Source organism: Carya illinoinensis, chromosome 5 (genome assembly GCF_018687715.1).
Source record: "Carya illinoinensis cultivar Pawnee chromosome 5, C.illinoinensisPawnee_v1, whole genome shotgun sequence".
In the NCBI taxonomy this organism is placed as follows: domain Eukaryota; kingdom Viridiplantae; phylum Streptophyta; class Magnoliopsida; order Fagales; family Juglandaceae; genus Carya; species Carya illinoinensis.
Window position 1 is genome coordinate 6,743,069 of NC_056756.1, and position 19,697 is coordinate 6,762,765.

The 19,697-nt window shown below is 36.4% G+C and overlaps 5 protein-coding genes across 7 annotated transcripts; 4 read left to right on the forward strand and 1 right to left on the reverse strand.

Moving 5' to 3' along the window:
* The first annotated feature begins 86 nt into the window (after positions 1 to 86).
* Positions 87 to 2,517, forward strand: LOC122310540 (mitochondrial import receptor subunit TOM6 homolog). The gene is made up of 2 exons (XM_043124498.1): positions 87 to 422; positions 2,191 to 2,517. Exon 1 carries the CDS (start codon positions 225 to 227, stop codon positions 387 to 389), a length of 165 nt encoding a protein of 54 aa, XP_042980432.1. The 5' UTR covers positions 87 to 224; the 3' UTR covers positions 390 to 422; positions 2,191 to 2,517.
* Positions 2,518 to 3,599: 1,082 nt separating this feature from the next.
* LOC122310539 (CASP-like protein 5C1) lies at positions 3,600 to 6,444 on the forward strand. 3 transcript variants are annotated; one of them, XM_043124496.1, is made up of 4 exons: positions 4,465 to 4,604; positions 5,681 to 5,757; positions 5,905 to 6,037; positions 6,121 to 6,444. In XM_043124496.1, the coding sequence occupies exons 2-4, from the start codon at positions 5,714 to 5,716 to the stop codon at positions 6,313 to 6,315; spliced, it is 372 nt and encodes a 123-aa protein (XP_042980430.1). In that variant the 5' UTR covers positions 4,465 to 4,604; positions 5,681 to 5,713; the 3' UTR covers positions 6,316 to 6,444. The 3 variants fall into 3 exon arrangements, with proteins under 3 accessions (XP_042980428.1, XP_042980430.1, XP_042980431.1); XM_043124497.1 differs by having other exon boundaries at positions 4,471 to 4,604; positions 5,628 to 5,757; XM_043124494.1 differs by lacking the exon at positions 5,681 to 5,757 and having other exon boundaries at positions 3,600 to 4,604.
* Positions 6,445 to 6,942: 498 nt separating this feature from the next.
* LOC122310541 (pentatricopeptide repeat-containing protein At2g15980) lies at positions 6,943 to 8,773 on the reverse strand. The gene has a single exon (XM_043124499.1). It carries the CDS (start codon positions 8,688 to 8,690, stop codon positions 7,224 to 7,226), a length of 1,467 nt encoding a protein of 488 aa, XP_042980433.1. The 5' UTR covers positions 8,691 to 8,773; the 3' UTR covers positions 6,943 to 7,223.
* Positions 8,774 to 11,595: 2,822 nt separating this feature from the next.
* LOC122310922 lies at positions 11,596 to 12,623 on the forward strand. Its single transcript, XM_043125186.1, has one exon. The coding sequence runs from the start codon at positions 11,645 to 11,647 to the stop codon at positions 12,359 to 12,361; it is 717 nt and encodes a 238-aa protein (XP_042981120.1). The 5' UTR covers positions 11,596 to 11,644; the 3' UTR covers positions 12,362 to 12,623.
* A 6,378-nt stretch (positions 12,624 to 19,001) lies between these two features.
* On the forward strand, positions 19,002 to 19,559 carry LOC122310025. The gene has a single exon (XM_043123912.1). The coding sequence runs from the start codon at positions 19,002 to 19,004 to the stop codon at positions 19,557 to 19,559; it is 558 nt and encodes a 185-aa protein (XP_042979846.1).
* The last annotated feature ends 138 nt before the right edge of the window (positions 19,560 to 19,697 follow it).

A 19,697-nucleotide genomic window follows, 5' to 3' on the forward strand; every position in this document is an offset into this window, starting at 1 on the left:
GGGGGGAAAAAGGAGGAGCCTGTTGGGCCTAATTCCGCAGGGCCCATTTATAGTAAATGCAAACCTAGCCGCAAGAGCGAGTAATTTCATTTTCCCCCAAACCCTCTCTAAAAACCCCGGAATAAAAATCAAAGACACAGCAGTATATAGGTGGAGAAACAATATCTAGGGTTTTAGCTTTTGTGAACTTTCTGATTTTCGAGCGAGAAATACAGAGATAAATCATGTTTCCTGGAATGTTTATGCGGAAGCCGGACAAGGCGGAGGCTCTGAAGCAGCTTCGGAGCCACGTGGCGATGTTCGGTGCTTGGGTTGCATTGATCCGAGTCACCCCCTATATTCTTCACTACCTCGCCGGTGAGAAAGAGGAACTCAAGCTCGAGCTCTAGATCCGCTTCCTTTCCCAATTGTCTTCTCGCTAGGTAATTAGTGATTTTTTTAATCTTATCTCTATTTATTTGTCTTTTTTAGTTCTGGTGGGAAATTCGTGGTCGGTGTTCTAGTATCATGATTTTTAGATCATAATGGGAAATGTTTATTCTCTCTCTGGTTACAATTAAGAAGTTTATCAGTTTTACGTGAGTCCTTCTGTTCTTCCATCTTTTTCCCTATCTAAATCCTGACGTGTGTGGTAATTACAAGATTTTTGTGCAAATAAAGGTTTGGCTATTGGGGTATATACATGTTATTGATCAATTTCAACAAAAAGGCATTGTTTTTTGTTTTGTTTTTAATTCAAGGAACGCAAATCGATTGCTTGATTTCATAGGGGCTACGGTGTTTTTAGCTAAATGAATATACACAAGTTTAGAAAAGAAGAGCATGCCTTGATTCATCACGAAATCGAATATGAATTATGTGGTTGGTTTGTTAAACATGCATTTTTCTGGAGGCCTAACAAAAAGAATACGAACAATGAAAGAGTTTTATTAGAAAGTCTCCATGTCAATATTGGATTTGGCTTGCTAGACAGCCTTCCCTTGACATATAAGAAAGAAGCTATTCTGCACATCATATGTAAGTGCAGTTTGTGCTTCTCAGGTTGATGACTTGCAAGTCTATTAGGCAAGATTGGCTCTTTTTTTTTTTTTTTTAATCGATAAAAGAAAATCTTATTAATATGCAAAGATAGGCATAGCCCAAGTAGACACTAGTCAAGAGCTCGATCCAATGTGTACTGTTATGAAATCTATGTACTTTTAAACTTACCTTCGAAGTAGCCTCTTCTCTTATTTCTTCTTTTGAACCTTCCAGAGCTTCTCGTTGCTCAAGTTTATGATTTTCAAACTACTGCATGGTTCACCCTTCTAGGGAAAAACTGACATATCTGAATGCCTATCTTGTTATTACTTAAAAAAATAAAAATCTGAACGCCTATCTATACGAAGGTTATAATATAGCTTTGGTTTCTCATTTTGATTCTTGAATTTCCTATCTCAAATAAGTGGTCCTAAGCTTATTTAGAGGTGAGTCGTGGTCGGTTGATGCCTGATTTACAATTTGATAGTTGCTGATCACAGACGGGAATCATGGCTTTCTTGAAGAATGGCCATTACCTAAATAGTTTGGGTGAGATGTGGGAAGTTATTTGGTTGTGATGGTCTCAATCTTTAGCTGAAGTACACCATCTTGCGGGTTATTAGTCCACTGAAACTTAGGCCTGGTTTGGATAGCAAAGTCATTCTAACTCATTTCATCTCATCCCATCCCATCTCATCTTAGCATCCAAACACCACAAACACTTTTCAATTTCAAATTTTCAATTTTTTCATCTAACATTACAACTTTTCCAAACTTCCAAACAAAATACAAAAAAAAATTCAACTTCTTCAACTCCCAAAACAAAAATAATATTAAAAATTATATTCTAATAATAATTTAACTTTATAATATGTTTATTCAATTTTTTCTCCGATTTCCCAAAACCCCATAAAACATATTAACTTAAAACCATTTTACTGCTATTCACATATCATCTCATCTCATTTCACTATCCAAACCAGGCTTTAATTAACCATGGCTAACTAAGTTTTCAGAGCTTGTGCGATATGATTGAGCTTGAAAAACATATGTAATTAAGCTACTTCGACAGTTGATATTTCATTTCTATCATCTGGTAAATCACATTTTTTGTCTAATTTATCAGCAGTTGCTCATTTAATATTTTTCCTCTCCTTTTCTGGTTTGCAGTGTGTTTGAAGGAGAGGAATAGGCTTGGGATGGAAAGCCATTTGTGAGCTACTATCTTGTTTTCGTTTCTTCTATTTTTTTTTATCTGGGAATACTGTGAGGCCAGCGTGTCCTCCCATTAGATCATGTCTTTAGGTCTATCTATCTATCAGTTAAGGCTAAAACTCGGTTCATGTTATTTGAGGGATAAATATTTCATCGGATGTACTTGTTATTCGGTTGTAGCAGCATATTAAATTTGACTTGCCAACAGGTATGCTATACTGTACTGTTTAATCAATGCTTAAAACAGGCTTCTGCCCCACCTGGGACCAGCTATTTGGCTTCCTTCTATTTGTTCTGATATGTTCTTTCCTTTTTCCATTTAATCGATATAACGCCAGAACTATTTTCTCTTGTCAAATCTATAGAGCAGAAATTGTGGGGGCAGTTCTTTGAATTATTTCACTTGACAGTTAGTTCAATGCGCGTGACAGTTGTGACATAATTCAAAAGCTTTAACTTTAGAAGTTGACATCCATGGTAGATTGTTGTTTTTCATGGCATATCCATGGTGGATTTTTGGTTGTGTAATTTTCTGTTCTTTTCACACTGTTTAGTGACATCTTGTTGTGGTCCGCCTATAATTTTCAAACAGGTAGAAAAAATTGTTCTAAGCTGAGAAAATGCCCTTCATTTAAATAAGAGGCAATGATTGTAGAATAAATTCTATAGATGATAGGAGGAATTCATAATCTCAGGAGGGTCCCAAAATCTATGAAATTTCACTTTCCCTTTAACATCGGAGTCTTTGAGAGTTGACACATGGGACCATTTAAAAGGATTGGCCTATGGCTATGTGTATTTTCTGATCATTTATACATTATTTTGACTGGGATCATGCTTGTTTGGCATTAATAAAGCAAGGCCCTGCTGGCACCATACCCATGATGCTCCCATTTCTTATCAACCGTCAAATAGAAAATTAATTGAAATAAGGTAACGGAAATATTCCCAAAGTTTGATTCAAAGAAATTGTAATCAAGGTATATTTAAAAAAATATATATATATTATTCTTTATTCTAACTTTTGTCATCGATGCTCAAGTTTGTTCTCATGATACATTTTAAGTGGTCCTATATCTCAATTATTTAAAATAAATTATACTTAAAACATGTCATATATATTCAATGTAATGGGTAATGACGAAATCTAGGGTGTAAAACGATATTTTTCATAAGCATCTTAATTGTTATTATAACATGCCCGGTTTGGATTAAAAAAGATTTCATCTCAATTCATCTTATCAAATCATTATAATTTTTTCATATTTCCATACAAAATATAATAAATAATTCTATTTTTTAGAATTTAAAAATAATAATAATATTAAAAAATATAATATTTTATTAATAATTTATTTAATTTTTATCTCAACTCACTATCCGAACTTTATCCAAACCTCACTTGAGTGTACAATTATAGAAAATTCATGCAGCCTGGCACATGTCATACACAACTTGATCTGACCTTTATCTCTCTGTATACCTTTTATTTGGTCGGTTATTTACAATTCACAGGCCAAGGTGATGTCTTTGTTAGTACATGGGGGATAGAAGTAGATTGCCCGATAGGTGAAAAGGTAAAATTAGATAATAAGTAAATAGATGGGTGTAAAACTAAAACCAACAAAATGTGCGCTCACCCCAGCATAATTGAAGGATCTACAATAGGACAATTACAGTACCCAAGACTGCAAACTGAATAGCATAAGCCAAGTCATTCCTGAATCTAAGCCACACAACCAGACTTTGCGCACTTGGAACGTGCCACCCAATTTCATAGAAAGAGTCAAATCTGGCATGATCGAAGCATCATAATTATTCAATAAGCATAGACACCAAGCTTTATAGGAGTCGATACTCTCCCACTGAAAAAATTTGCCGGAAAACTGCTATTAAGTGTGTGTCGGTAAGAGAGAAAGGTCTTTTTGTCGCCCTGCAGTAAAGCTGACTTTTTCTCACACTTTCTACAATTTTATTTCTGCCTTTCTTGGCAATTCTCTTAGTAACATTGAGGAGAAAGAGAGAGTAAGGCCAAGCATGTTGTGCACATCTTGGGAATTGTGGGATCAGATTCATCATTGATCATATACTGGTTATCATCAAAGTCCACTTTGTAACAGAATGACAAGCATGGGGCGGCTATGCTTGAGAGTTGAAAGAGGGTGGTGATGAGCCTGTACAAGGGAAGAGGCAAAATCAGATATAGAAGAGGAGAGGTATATCTCATGCAACAAGGCCATGGATGAGGTACCTGGCTCAGTGGGGACCAGCGCCAGCTTCTCTTTGAGATTGGGCCAGACCCTCTTTGCCTCTGCCTCTCTTCTTTTCATGTCTTTGGGTGTTGATTTCTACAGCTACACTGCTTTCTGGTAATTCTTCATTTTCTTCTCTTTGGCTTCTTTGATAGGTGCTTCTTTATTTATATTATGTTTTTCTGTCCTATTTTCATCTCATTCTGCACTACCCATGCTTTTTTTGTTATCTTCGTTTCACATTTCAATTAAAAAACGATGAACAATATTCCTCAGATTTATGGCGTTGCTGAATTTTAATTTCAAACTTCAACAGATGAGTACTACTGATAATAAAATCATAATCCAAAAGCGTACGAAACTTCATCTTCTTCTTTCTCATCCTAATTTTAAGGTTGATCAATCTTGGCCGAAAGTTTAAGCAACTTTCTACATGAGATTTTGTTTTGCAATTTTCTGGGCACAAGTCCATATCCAGGTCTTACTACTCCTTAAATTAGAGCTCTGGTAAGTTCAGCATTCGTAGTGGTCTTGATCAACCCAATGACCATTGCGAAAAGACATGGTTTTTCCACCAGAGGTTTGGAACCCTTAGTTTGACCACTTGCGTAAGCAGGGAACATTCAAATGCTTAACTTAGGCAGGAAGATCTTTATATGGATTGGTTCTTCTTGCATCTTCTCACTTTTAAGAAAATTCTAATGACCTTTTAATTTAGTGTTACTTGGACTTACTAGGATTATGCTTTCATTCGCTTCTGTTGGATCCTTTTGTGAGCAGCCACTGTCGGCATAGCCTTTTTACATTTGAAAACCAACATTGTTGACAATTCTTCCATTGAATTAGATCCGATGGTCGGAGATTATTGCCTCTGGGTTTTCTAGATTCAATGTCTTCCATCTGCTTCCTTGCTCTTCATACATAATTGATTAATTGTTCAGTTTTTTTCCTGAGTGCATCGTCCTATAGTTCAATTCTCAGTCTCTGCTTCTAGTTTCATGTTTTCAGTCCCATTATCAAGTTACATTAAATCTAGAAGACAAATGGGTGAAATAATCTTGAATGGCCTAGCCTTCCAACCTTTTTTGTCCAAACAAAGAGCAGGTCTAAAAACTAAGAAAAGTAATTTATAAATTACAGGCACTTGACAATCTGTTATGCAATTTCAAAACTAGCTGACAATAAAATGACAGGGAGGCAGATAGCAGTATATTTCCCAGCTCCGAATGATGACCAAGAACGTGGGCAAACAGTGCACACCAGTCACCAGGAATGCTACTCTGTTATTAAACATTCCTGGACTTTATCAATCTATAGGCAGCATATTTTACACATTGTGGGGCGGTTTAGCTACCAATTTATTGCTGTTTCTTCCGTTATTTTAATCTTCTGAATATACAAATGTATTATGTTACAGCTACCTGGTGACAATAATGAGTTTGGTTATACCTTGGAGTTTGACTCTGGCCCTGGTGGATGGCTACTCTGTTCTGGTTAAATGCCCCGTTCGGCAGCCAGGAATACTGCTGATCATTGTCTTCGGAGATTGGGTACATAGCGTTCGAGTTACTTGCAATGACATAATATAGTTACCGGAAACTATTTGTTACTAATTCAGTCTGTTTCATAATAGGTGTTATCCATTCTCACACTGGCTGCAGCTTGCTCAACAGTTAGTGTTGTGGACCTTCTGCTCCACTTTAATGGGTCATATTGCCCTCCCAAGTTCTGCAGCAGATATCAGATATCAGCTGCCATGGCTTTCTTGTCATGGTTTATGTCTTTGGCTTCAGCTCTATTCAATCTATGGTTACTCCCCTCCTTGTGATTTTGTGGCCAGAATCTCTATCCTTTTGATTATTTTAACACAAACTCGTGTACATAAATAGCCTTGAATCTTAACAGATGAAGGTTTTTCAATTAAAGAATTGTAAATGGTTGCTGAGCATTTCTATAACCAAGCACGCAGGACCAGTAAAACAAATCTTCCTTCATCCTCTCTCCCTCTCTTCCCCCCCCCCCCCCCCCCCCCCCCCCAACCTCCCTCTCTCTCTCTTCCCTCTCTCTTACATACAGAAAAATTGCTGAGGAAGTGCGGTCACCAAATCAAGTAAATCCCGTACTTGTGTAACTCGTGACGGCTCTCTGGAAAAGATACAGTTGTCCACGAAGGGCATCTAACAAGATATCAACAGCTTGTAGCTTGTACAGTATATTCGACAGAATGCCACATCCACACACTGTTGAGTCTATCACAACACTTCGAGCAACTGAAGTCAAGCTCTTGTCCCATTTTCGGATGGTTAGTGATGCGCAGCCAACCTTTGCCCCAACCATGCTCGCCAATACAGCAATGCCTACCCGTATCATCCAATACAGCAATTTACAGCAAGTTACTTTATTTATGTATCAGGGTCACCATATTAGATGACATTTTTAAGAGAAAACTATCCGCTTTTTGCCCCAAAAATAGGTTTAATTATTAAAAATAAAATAAAAGAAATTATTACACTTTTCACCCATATACTATCACTCCTCCTTTCCTATCCATGAATTACAAAAAATTTCATCTTGTATCTTAAATTACATATATTTTTCAATTTACTCCATTCGCAGTGTATTTTTTTGAAAAGAAATCTATCATAACTACAACCTTCCCATCCTAATTTGAGAAATTGCAATGAATGTTCACAACGAAATTTGGCCAGGGCCCAGGCTTCAACACCATCGAAGATTCTAAATCTCTCTCTCCTGCATCTGCATTTCCAACATTTCCTTCCTCAACACTTCTGCCATACCCTCATTCCCTGATTTAATATACCCGTAAATAAAAGCACCATATACCTCCAAATTCGGTTGAAACCCTTTACCCACCATCTCCGCCTGAAGCTTGAATGCTTCCTCCATCTTCCCATCCTCGCACAACCCCTTTATCAAAGTCTCATAACTCTTCCCCTTTGCCACCAAACCAAAATGCTCTACTCCATCCCTCAGAATCTCCAAAGCCTCATCAACCCTACCATTAACACAAAGTCCTCCAATCATCACATCAAACGTTGAAGCCTCCGGCCTAAAACCCTTTCTACACATATCCTCATAGACAAGCAGTGCAGAATCGACATCCCCAACACCACAATACCCATTGACAAGATGCTCAGAAGTTGCACAGCTACCATCCAACCCATTCAATCCCATCTCTTTAAAAATCTCCTCAGCTTTCTCAATCTCTCCAATCTTACAAAACCCACCAATCATAGTATTATAACCGACAACATCAGCCTCCACTTCCTTAACTTTCATCCCCTCCCACAATTCCTCAGCCTTTCCCATCCTCCCTTCGTCGCAATAGGCTGCGATCAAAAGGCCATAACTATAACCATTTGGAACACAGTCATATCTCGCCATTTCGTTCCAAATCATCTCCACCATCTCAACCAAACCATCCTGATAAAAACCCACCATTAACGCATTAAAAGTATGAACATTTGGCCTAACTCTAAAAGTCCGTTTCGCCTTTACCTCATTTTCTTCGCCCCCTAACCCAAAAACCTCCCTATAAACCTCGTACCCGGCGTTCCCTCCTCGACAACTCGAGACACGCGAAATCAAGAAATTCAAGGTACTAACTTTCGGATTTATCCCACGAGACCTTAACATCCTCACAATCTCATTGGCCGGGTCGATCTTTTTCGTCTCCAAACAAGCTTGAACCAGCAAATCGAACACAAACGGAGCAGACCCACATGATGTATAAGTCTTAACAAGGCTCTCAAACACCTTCAGTGGATTCGGTACCTGGTTATCTTCTGTGAACACACGAATTGCGGTCCGAATGAGGACTTGGGCTCGCGATTTGAGGCGGCCCCGGGCAAGGATGTGGATGATGGTGGAGTAGCTGAGGAGGTTGTGGTTGCAGAGGGACTTGTGTTGGGTCCAGAGGAAGAAGCGGAGGGCAAGGTGGGGATTGTTCTTGAGGAGGAGCGTTATTTGAGAAAAGTCATTTGGATGGAAGCCGTCGGGGTAGAGAGAGTGGAGGTGGCTCCACCGGGACTTCGAGCGCTGCTGGGTGAGGATCGAAACAACGGTTTCTATTAGAGATCTGGACTGATCGGAGGGTGACGAGGGGGAGGACGAGGAGCCGAAGGAGAGGGATTTGTGTTCGGGGTTTAAGAAGAGAATGCGTTTCAGTACTGAACTCGCCATCGAAAACACGGTTGAGAGATAGAGAGACCAACGACATGTAGTATTTACCTTTTACACTGGTGAGAGAAGAAAGAAAAGGAGACTTGGTGAGTTGGGCCTAAGACATTTCAATGTACAACAATTAAAAAGCCCAACTCAAACTCTCGACTTTGGGGAGCGTCATTTGACTCATTGTGCAGCTGCAACCATTTTGCCATGAGGGGCAATTGGGCTAGAAGGTGACAGTTTGATTCTCCACTTCATTGCTTTTTTCCTATGTTGTCGTTGTCGTTATTTCATGTCTCTTCCTTTGCTTCTCAAAACTTTTATCCTAATCGATGTTGTTACTTGGAGGAAAATAGCATATCGCTCTCTACCCTCTGGTTTTGGGGGCACAGCCTATGTTGACAAAGAGATTATGTCATACTAATCGTTTGTGATGATACATGATGTCTCGTGGACTTGAAACTTGATGTTAATCAAGGAAAAGTTTGAGATAATTACTTGTGCATGTGTTTATCCAACATTAGTGTCGGATGTCTCCTAAATTCTCAATACCCCTTGTACTGCCCTTTGCATAAATCTCCCCCATTAAACTTCTACAACGCATAATCTATTCATGATTGTGATTACGACAGGACATTGCCATTTTAGCTGTAATCTTTATTGTTTTTGGTTTTTGTTTCTCTGTCAAATCTTTTAAAGAAGCTAGCATTTTACTTTATCTGGAATACTAAGTTGCTGAGATCATCAGTCTTTGGTTGAAGACAAAGAACAGTGAACAAGTACATGACAAACATAGGAGAAAAAGAAATTGCAAGGGAGAAGAGGGAAAATGGAAGAGAGAAGAGGGAATTGAGTCAGGATGAAGCGCAACTGAGAATCGTATTCATTTTTTTGCCTTTATCACTCTTTGCAAGTACAATATTGCTTCCAATATCTTGGACATTACCTCATAAATCACTAGTCCTTATGGAATATTCCAAATGTTTCTTTGTACGAAAAAGAAAACAAAAGAAAAAGCGGCAACCAAATTAAAGACCCTGACGTTAATGGTCACCCACAATGATTTGATTCCTGCAATCTTCTTCCTCCAATATTGAGTACTACGGACTATTAACTGAAGCGCGCCGGCGCCCATATAATAAAGTCTAAAAACTGAATTAAAGCATGCAAAATAATCAGTGTTTTGTACTCTAAAACGTAATTCTTACGTACAATCTAAATTCTTCAACAACTCATGAGGACTCGTTGATCATCAAAAGCAATATTATTGCTACAACCCCAAACAAATATATATACATATATATATATATATATATATATATATATACGGATGAGTATATATATATAGAGAGAGGACGGACTGCTTTATCGCTTTTATTTTTGGTACGTAACGCTAGCTCCTTCTTTTTCACTTTGGGTGGAAGAAATGCTGCTGGGTTGGTCATAATTATAAACAAGTGGGGTCTGGATGCATCATGGGTCCTACCCAAAATTTAAAAAAGAAAAAAAAAGAAAAGCAAAGCACTCGTACTCTGATGGGATAATTTGTTGCAAGTTAACATATGGGAAACCGAATATAAGCAATTATTGATACTTTTTGTCCATCGTGTATGTACGTACGTGCATGATTGGATTGATGATGATGCAGCATGAAGGAGATAATATAATATTTCAAAGGCTTAAAAAATCTATATAATATAATATAACAAGTACGTATAATAGTCCAATTTATGTATATTAAAACCAGATATATTAATTAATAATATTGAAGAATAAGTTCCATGTGCGTAATATGTGGATGACATATAGATATAGCTAGACATGACCCTTTTTTGAGGATACAAATTGCATGGATAACTTTGTCAACTACGCCAAGCATTTGCATCACACGAACCATTGAGATGTGATCATTTCAAGACCAGGAATTTGTTCCTGATCATGATGATCTACACCCAAATGGCCCGGGGTGATCATGTACTGTTATATATTCTTCATCGATCATCCTCAGCTTCTGGATCGAGTATATATAATATTTTAATAAAAAATTCTATTTACAGTCTTCATTTAAAGATTGTACGTTCAGACTTTTTATTAAAGGAGAAAAAAAAAATTTTAAGAGAGATAGTTTAATAATTTTAAAAAATTTTAAAAATAAAATTATCTATATTTGCATTGCAGTCCTCAAATAAAGACTATACGTAGTATTATTCAATATTAATATAACTAGCTAGCATGGATGCATGTAAAGGAAATGTTAATTAGTTAGATTTGTGGATTATAATATCTTAAGAATTATATTAATTAATATTGTTCCGTTTTCAACAATCATTCGTTCAGTACTACTACTGTATAAATTCGTTCAGTACTACCCAGAAAAGTAGCAGTACTGCATGCATGCCCAATACATTGATATTCATAGATTAAAAAACATTGATAATGCCATTATAAATTCGTAGAAAGTTTATATCTAAATAGTAAGCATCATATATATATATGAAATTAAGGAGGAATCTTAACTGTCTCATCTGCATATATATATATATATCAAGACTTCATGCCGCATTTGGGCATTTATATAATATATATATATATAGTTGATGTAACTGTTTATATATAATTAGTAGGTTAGTAAACCATAATATTGCATGTATATCATGTAAAGTGAAAATTCGTACTATATATATATTCTTCTATGGGACATGAGTCATGGCCCAATATGCTTTATTTTCCTTCATGACGTGGAGATGCCTATGCAGTACTCCAGCACCAAAGTATATAATTCCCCGTGATTGCTTCAGCCACAAGCCAAAACATAATCCTGTTGGGCATCTATTAAGTTATTAACACTTTTTCTAGCTAGTTAATTTTTAGTACCCCTCTCTCAACTCAAAACGGCCAAGCACTCCCTTTATATATAGCAGGCCACAAGTCATGTGTTTTTCAACTTACCTGAGACCCCTGCAAAGACAATGAGATACAATGAAATATCCCACTTCAGTCACCCCCAGCACACTCTCCAATTTGAGTACACAGAATTCCCATTCAAGTGTGATGGTTGCAAGGAGGTGGGCATAGGCTCACGCTATAAATGTTGCACATGCGACTTCGACCTCCACATGCACTGTGCGGTGCCTTCCCCTTCTATCTACCACCCTTTCTACACCAAATGCTCGTTCCAGTTCCTCTCGCGCCCGCCTGGCAACACCCCCCGCTACTGCAATGCATGCGAAAAGGACGTCAAGGGTTTTGTGTACCACTGCAAGGCCTGCGGGTTTGATCTCCACCCATGTTGCGCCAAGCTCCCCATGGTGCTCGATGATGCGGAAGTCAAGCTCTATCTGCATAAGAAAGTATGCGCATCTTGCCACAAGTGTGGGCGGAAAGGGCGGAGCTGGAGCTATAGGTCTACATGCAAGAAGTACAATTTGCATGTGGCATGTGTGAGGGAGATGCTCATGGAAAGTTGGCCGGATATATATGTTGGACGTGGGAAAAGCAGGAACTTGGAGACCAGAATTCCAAGCTTAAAGAATACGCTTCAGACCCATCACCATCGGAGCAAAGGTAAGGTGAAAAAGTGTTGTGAGATGGCTGGGCTGGCCGTGCAGTTTGTTATATCGGCGGTACTAGGGGACCCGACGACTTTGATTGCCGGAGTTATAGGGTCCTTGATGTCTCGATCATGAATACATATATATATATGCGTGGTGGCTGAATCGGCATGGCCGGTCGGGATTTCGTGATGTCTGGCGCATGCATGTTTGTTGATGTTGAATATATATACATCATGAGGAGTAGTGGACAGTACTATATACTGGTACTCCTAATGCCTAAAATGAATAAATTCTCGGCCATGCGCGCAGTCTGATATCCAAGTTTATCAAAATGTGTTTGTGAGTGGTGATTCTGTTTTGATTAATGAATACTATATATATGAGAGCTTTGCTACGTATAAGCCCACACCGTACAGTACACCCCACACTACATTTTTTTTTTTTTTAGTTTATTCTTATTAAATTAATTAAATTATTTTACTCATTATCCATATACCAAATATTTGGTAAAAGAAAAAAAAAAATTGTGGTTTGTAGCGTGTGCAGTACTTATGTACGTTTAGAATTTTTCTATAGGATATTTGCTGGCCGGCCGATTAATTTAAAGTACTCATAATTAGGCGAAAATAATATCATAATTAAAATGCCTGATTATCAAATTCTTGATCAGAAATTCAGGGACTGTGCATGTTGTACGTACCTAAACATTTTGGACAATTACATAGGCCAGAATTAATCAAATCATCATGTTAAAATGAATAACTCATCAGGTAGGCATGCAGTGTGTAAACTGACAAATCAAGATCTGTTAGTAGACTTAAACCCATTGAAAGTGATCCTGATCGCCCAAATGGATTAATTCCAAGTGAGTCCCATGCATGCATGCAATAAAGAATGCTAGGTAATGACCCCCGACCCAGAGTTACCTTCCCTTCCCCCTTTTAGGCCCAATAGAAGCCCGAATTTATAAGAAGCCCAGATAACCACTTTTTTCAAAGATCAATAATTGGGCCCCAGCCCAAGGACCAAGATTTGTTTGTAGTTGAATGCTTGAATACGAAACGCCACGTACTCAGCAGCCGAAAAAGCAACATTGCACGTATTGTGGATTTCAATTGATTTTAAATAAAAAATTAAAGTTAAATAAAATATTATTTTTAATATTATTATTATTTTAAAATTTTAAAAAATTTAATTATAATTTTAAAAAAATTTAATATTAAATTATTTATTATATTTTGTGTGAGAATTTAAAAAAATTATAATAATAAAATGAGATAAAATGAAGCACTTTTTAAATCCAAACAAAATCCGAATCCTCCTTTTCCTCTATAAAAAGGTAGACAACAATTTAAAAGTCTACAATATCTAGAATTTCGGCATGGCAGGCAGCTCGGACTTATTATTGTTATTATTTAATTTATTTTAATTGAGGGTCGATTTGGCATTTAGATAGTGATGCTCACAGGGTGACGTATAATGGATGACATTATAAGTTGCGTGGGGCTGAACTTTCTTGTACAGTGGAGGGCATATTGCCAAGAGCTTGATGGCTTGATGATGGTATATGATTCGGTTCTCTAAATAAAAAGTTTGGATTTGAAATTATTCACCTTTGGCATTAATAGAAAAAGAAAGAGTCAGGCATATTACAAATTCTCCTTTTATTTATGATATCGGATATGGGATGGGGTTATCTTATAGATTAGAAAAATTTTGTTTAATTATTCTGTTAAGTTGCATGGGATGGATGTATCAGCTACAATTAATTAATTAATTCAGCAGTACCTAGCTAGCTAAAATATAATAAATAATCTGTCTATTTTCCATATAATTAATATTTAAATCCCTGTCATTCATGGAAATGCATGTGACCGTGGGAAAGGAAATAACTAGAAATATTCCGGCTATGTATGTTTGGAGAACTTTTCACATGGATCGAACCTGCATCCAACTCCATTAATGGATCATATATAGGCAACGACAGGGAAGCCGGAATGTATCTCTCTGTTCAAAGGTAGGCCGTGAAAGAAGAAAGTAATTACGAAGTTGCATGGCCGGATATATACGTTGGGAAAAGCAGGAACTTGGAGACCAGAATTCCTAGCTTAAAGATGGCTGTTGTGAAAAACTGTTGTGAGATGGCTGGATTGGCCGTGCAGTTTGTTATATCGGCGGTGCTAGGAGACCCGACGACTCTGATTGCTGGAGTTATAGGGTCCTTGATGTCTCGAGCATGAATATATATAAATGCGAGGCTGAATCGACATGGTCAGGGTTTCGTGATGTTTGGTGCGTGCATGTGTTTGTGAGGGTGTACTGTTGATGTTGAATATCATGAGTGGACGATGGTCCAAATTCCTAAAGTGTGAATAAATTCTCCATGCAGTGTGATATATATCCAAGTTTATCAAACTGTGCTCGTGACTGGTGATTCTGTTTTGATTTATGAATATTGTGATATGAAAAATTTTAAACATAGGTTCATACACCACACACTATCTATTTTTTTATTTATTTTTATTTTTTTCTTTTATCAAATGTTTGGTATATGAATAATAAATAGAAAAATTGAATTAATTTAAAAATAATAAATCCAAAAAAAAAAAAGATTAAATATGTGGTGTATGGAGTTTATGAGTAGTAATGCTCTTGTGATATTTGCTAGCCCATAATTTAAAGTCATAATTAATTATCAAACTATTTTTCAGAAATCAAGGGGCTGTGCATTTTCTACAGTAAGTAGACATTTTGGGTGACTATATAGGAATTAATTAAATTATTAAGTTAAAATAAAAAGTAATGTTAGATACAATTATAGATTGTATAAGCGTTGTGCACTATTATTAAAAAAGAGTGAGGTTACTATTAAAAAATTAATTTTTTATTAGAGTTTCATGCATATTTACTCTTTTTTTTTTTCAAAAAGCGTGCACGACACTTGCACGCTTTATGATTTCAAACATCATTTCTCTAAAATGAATAACTTAGACAAACAGTATGACCAGGTTATGTAGAAAGTACTAAGAGTAATAATCTCAATGGATCCTTTAAAATACATCTAGGAAATGCTTGAAAAATAAGATGAGATGAGAACTTTATAAATAGTAATAAGATGATTTGTAAATAATAATGAGATAATTTGAGTTTTGAGCAATGTGAGAGAAAATTTTGAATATAAAATATTAGAAAATTAAAATATTGTTAGAATATAAGTTTTTAATATTATTTTTGTTTTAAATTTTAAAAAAGTTGAATTATTTTTATTTTTTATTGAAAAGTTTGAAAAAATTGTAATGTTTAGTTTGAAAATATTTATATTTGAGTAATGCTTAAAAATAAAATGAGATAAAATAAAATAAAATATGATGGGATGAGAATTATATCCCAACATCGCCTTAGAATCCATCTATTTTATTGTAAAATAGAAAAGTTTTACATAGTCCATTGAACCTATGAGTTCCATGCAATAAAAATGCTAGGTATTATCCCCGACCTTCCCTTCGCCTTCTAGGCCCAATATAAGCCCGAATTTATAAGAAGCCCAGATAATCATGTTTTCAAAGATCAACAATTCCCCCAACCCAAGGACCAAGGATTGTTTGTAGTTAGATGGACACGAAAGACTACAAACTCAGAAGCCGAAAAAACAGCATTGCACGTCTTGTGGTCCATCCATTTCGTGAGCAACCAACTCCGAGTCGCCCTCTCTCACTATTAAAAGAGCAAAAATTTTATGCGTAGTTATTTTTATGCACTCTTTTATATATTCTAGTGATATAATTGATTGTATATTAAAAAAAAAATTAATCCAGCCAATCATATCAGTGGAGTGCACAGGGAGTACGTAAAAGTGACTGTATGTAACATTGCTCTTAAAAGAGAGAACAATTTAAAGATTGATGAACTTGACGATATCTCGAATCTTGATGTAGGCAGCTCGAACTTATTATTATAATGAAAAATATTTTTTGCAATTGCGTGGAAAAGTTGGTACACAATTGTTGTCCAAGTAAATGTATTTCATTTTCTTGGCAAAATACATGTTTTGACATAAGTCATGACCACCGTCTTCCTTATGCTCTCCTTTGTCGCATCCCGTCCCCTCTCCGAGTCACTTTTTCCTCTTTAAAAAGAGAGACAACAATTCAAAAGTTAGCATAACTTGACGATATCTCAAATCTCGGCATAGGCAGCTTGGACTTATTATTATGAAAAATGTTTTTGCAAACGAGTGGAGGAGTCAGCACACAATCGTGGCCAACGTGGGTGCGTTTTATTTTCTTGACAAAACATGTTGTTTTGACAAAAAGCCGTGACCCTCTTCTTCCTTCTACTCTCCTTCGTTGCACCCCCTTTCTCCCTTTCACAATATCCTAGTTGGAAATCATTAATTCCAATCCTCCCAACCAATTTGGCCAAGCACAATTTATTTAGGACAAGCAAAACAGCTTCATAGCTAATCAATCCAAGAAATTCAACGTTGTGTAGCATCAAGCACGCGAGCATGGGCATTGGTTTAGTCAAATGTCAATGCCTAATCAAATTTGGCTAATTTGAGCAAAGATAATATACATTGTAATCTCACAATGTGCGAAGTATGGGTTTGCATACAAGAGAGAGAGGAAGAGAAAATCTTGGTTTGCACATATATGTGCAAATCATTCACAAATTTTACAATAATCCATTTGATACCTTGATTTTTCACCCCTGGGTTTTTGAAAGATGGAGGAAAAGAAAAGATTGGCATGTGCTACACAAATCTTGCGATGCACATGAACGTTAAACAATTGGATGTTTGCGATGTGCAATATGCTAAATTGCTTCTTGGGTTTTATTTTGTTAATTTTTTTCCTAATTTTGCTAATGTGGTCTCATGCCACGTCAGCTGATTGTATGGAAATTGCCTATAGAAGAACTATATTATTATTATTATTATTATTATTATTATTATTATTTTAATTGATAGTCGATTTGGCATTATTGTGATCTCATGGATGACATAAGTTGCGTGAAGTTAAACTTTCTTATACAATGCAATTAAGAGGAGTTAAAGGGGCAAATTACACATTCCCCTTTGCTTTATTTACAATTTCGGATTTCGGATGTGGGGGCTTATGATCTTATAGACTATATTCAACATTCAATAGACGCCATTGGCTTTGGGGGACTATAGAATGAATGTTTTGAGATTATCTAGATTTAGGCACTAAAATTACATGGTTGTAGTTTTTAACTCTCTTCTTTTTTAAGTATAGATGTTATTGTAATTAGCACAATATAGAGATAGTGTTTTTTGAAGCTTGGTTTTGGACTTTTTATAATTCTCATGTTTTTCTTATCAAAGATATTCCTCCGCCCATATTAAAATTATAAATAAAATTGAGAGTATCATCTCCCGTCTTAAGTTGAGATGGATATATCAGTTACAGTTAATTCAACATGATATTTAATTTTTAAAACCTCCCTAACTAAACGATAATAAATAATTACATCCCGATCAATGATCATTCATGGAAAGGAATTAAAAGACTTGAAATATTTTGGCTATATATGTATGTTTGGAGAACTTTTCACATGGAACTTGCACCCGAAACTTCATTAATGGAACATATATAGGCAACGACAGGGAAGCAGCCGGAATGTATCTCTCTGTTCAAAGGTAGGCCGTGATCATGTATGCAGAGAAGACTAGTTGGAAGAGATATTAATAGATCATAGTCAAGAAGATGTCAATTTTTTGTCATTAAAATTGTAACATCCAAACGGCATTTTTAAGTTATCGCATGCTTTTGCTCCCTAGCAGCCTGGCCACTTTAGCAAAGTGCTGGAGGCCGTTTCCTCGAGAGGAACCAACCACCTTCCAGGCAGCTTCCACGCTCGCAACTATTATATAACGATCAGTCAAGGCGTTCAGACTACGAAAATATTGAATATTATAAAATTTGACTCTTGGATTAATTTGTTTAATTCTACTTTTAATTTACCATTTTTTTTCCCTCTACATACTCTTGTAAGCAAGCTCTCTCTCTCTCTCTCTCTCTCTCTCTCTCAACATGACATGAGTAGCTTCTAATTGATCTATACCTCCGCCGGTAATATTCGTTTCCCCCACATTACTAGTCAAACGTGGATGTCATAATTTGAGTTTAATGTTCAATTCCCTCCAAAAGTATGCAAGTATTTGTTTTTTCAGTATATCATATTCGTACAAATATATAATTTGAGATTATCTTAATTAGAAGTTAAAAAGAAAAAAAATCCAATACCACTTAAACCGAGAAAATAAATAATATTTACAGTCATGAATATATACTGGATCTTCATAAAAAAATTTTATAATAAATTTTATTTTTTTAAAATAATTATGTGATATTTATGTATTTTAAAATTGTATCATTTCAACAGTGCAAATTTATTTATTGAATGATTAAAGAATTTTTTTATTTATTTATTTATTATTTTTTTTTTTTAAATATGGTGGAGTCACTCTTCTAGAATAGACAGATTTATATAATCTGCTGACAGATTTCCATATTTACTGCCGCCGCTGGTATGTTTCGAACCCTTATGCTTACAACCATTTTTCCCTCAATAAAACGCTGTATATTAGGCGGTCAACCATCAGTCCTCGCCATCCCTTTCAGATAGTACTGCTCTCCCTTCCCAGGCCTATATATATCACATATTCACCCACTCATGGCTCATCCCCACGCCATCCCAAATTAAAAGCTCTCTCTCTCTCTCTGATCTCTCGGACAGAAAATTACACATGGGTATCTGTTCATCTTCTGGATATACAAGGGATGATGAGTTAGCCCTAAACTGGGCATCCACAGCCAAGCTGATTCACTTGGATGGAACGCTCCAAGAGTTCAGACACCCAGTCAAAGCCAGAAACATCCTCTCCCAGAACCCAACCTGCTTCCTCAGCTGGTCAGATTCCATGTACATCAACTTCCAGCTGCCACTCATCCCCGAAAATGAAGACCTACAACTGGGCCAACTTTATTTCCTGATGCCACTCTCTAAATCCCATGTACCCCTTTCTCTGCAAGACTTGTGCGCACTAGCCATCAAGGCACACGCTGCACTTACTCATTCAGTCCGAGCCTACCCATTAATAAAAACCTCAAAATCTTCAAGTAGAAATGATATTGTTCGACTCCCAAGCGAAGCTCGAGGATGGTCTGAAACTCCGGCAGCAGGCTTTGACATCTTTGGAGTACCGAACTCTGCGGTGGGGCAAGGCAACCGACGAACAGGTGTACATAAAAACAAAGTTGCAGAGGAAAACATGGAAGCTTGCGTCCGTGAAGTATCCCAATGATGTTTTAAATTGAGTTTTGTTGTACTAATACTAAATTCTTTCGAATTTAAATTTCATATTTAAAATTTAAATTAATATTATTTTTAATAAAATTTAATTTTTGACCAATCACATTAGATTGATACACAAATTAATACA

Excerpts from the sequence above, each read along its gene's own strand:
- LOC122310922 (XM_043125186.1), top strand. The coding sequence starts at position 11,645 with ATGAGATACAATGAAATATCCCACTTCAGTCACCCCCAGCACACTCTC.
- LOC122310541 (XM_043124499.1), bottom strand. The coding sequence starts at position 8,690 with ATGGCGAGTTCAGTACTGAAACGCATTCTCTTCTTAAACCCCGAACAC.
- LOC122310539 (XM_043124494.1), top strand. The coding sequence starts at position 4,474 with ATGGATGAGGTACCTGGCTCAGTGGGGACCAGCGCCAGCTTCTCTTTG. Across the intron at positions 4,605-5,904 it reads TACAGCTACACTGCTTTCTG|CTACCTGGTGACAATAATGA; the intron begins GTAATTCTTCAT and ends ATTATGTTACAG. Across the intron at positions 6,038-6,120 it reads TCATTGTCTTCGGAGATTGG|GTGTTATCCATTCTCACACT; the intron begins GTACATAGCGTT and ends GTTTCATAATAG.
- LOC122310540 (XM_043124498.1), top strand. The coding sequence starts at position 225 with ATGTTTCCTGGAATGTTTATGCGGAAGCCGGACAAGGCGGAGGCTCTG.
- LOC122310025 (XM_043123912.1), top strand. The coding sequence starts at position 19,002 with ATGGGTATCTGTTCATCTTCTGGATATACAAGGGATGATGAGTTAGCC.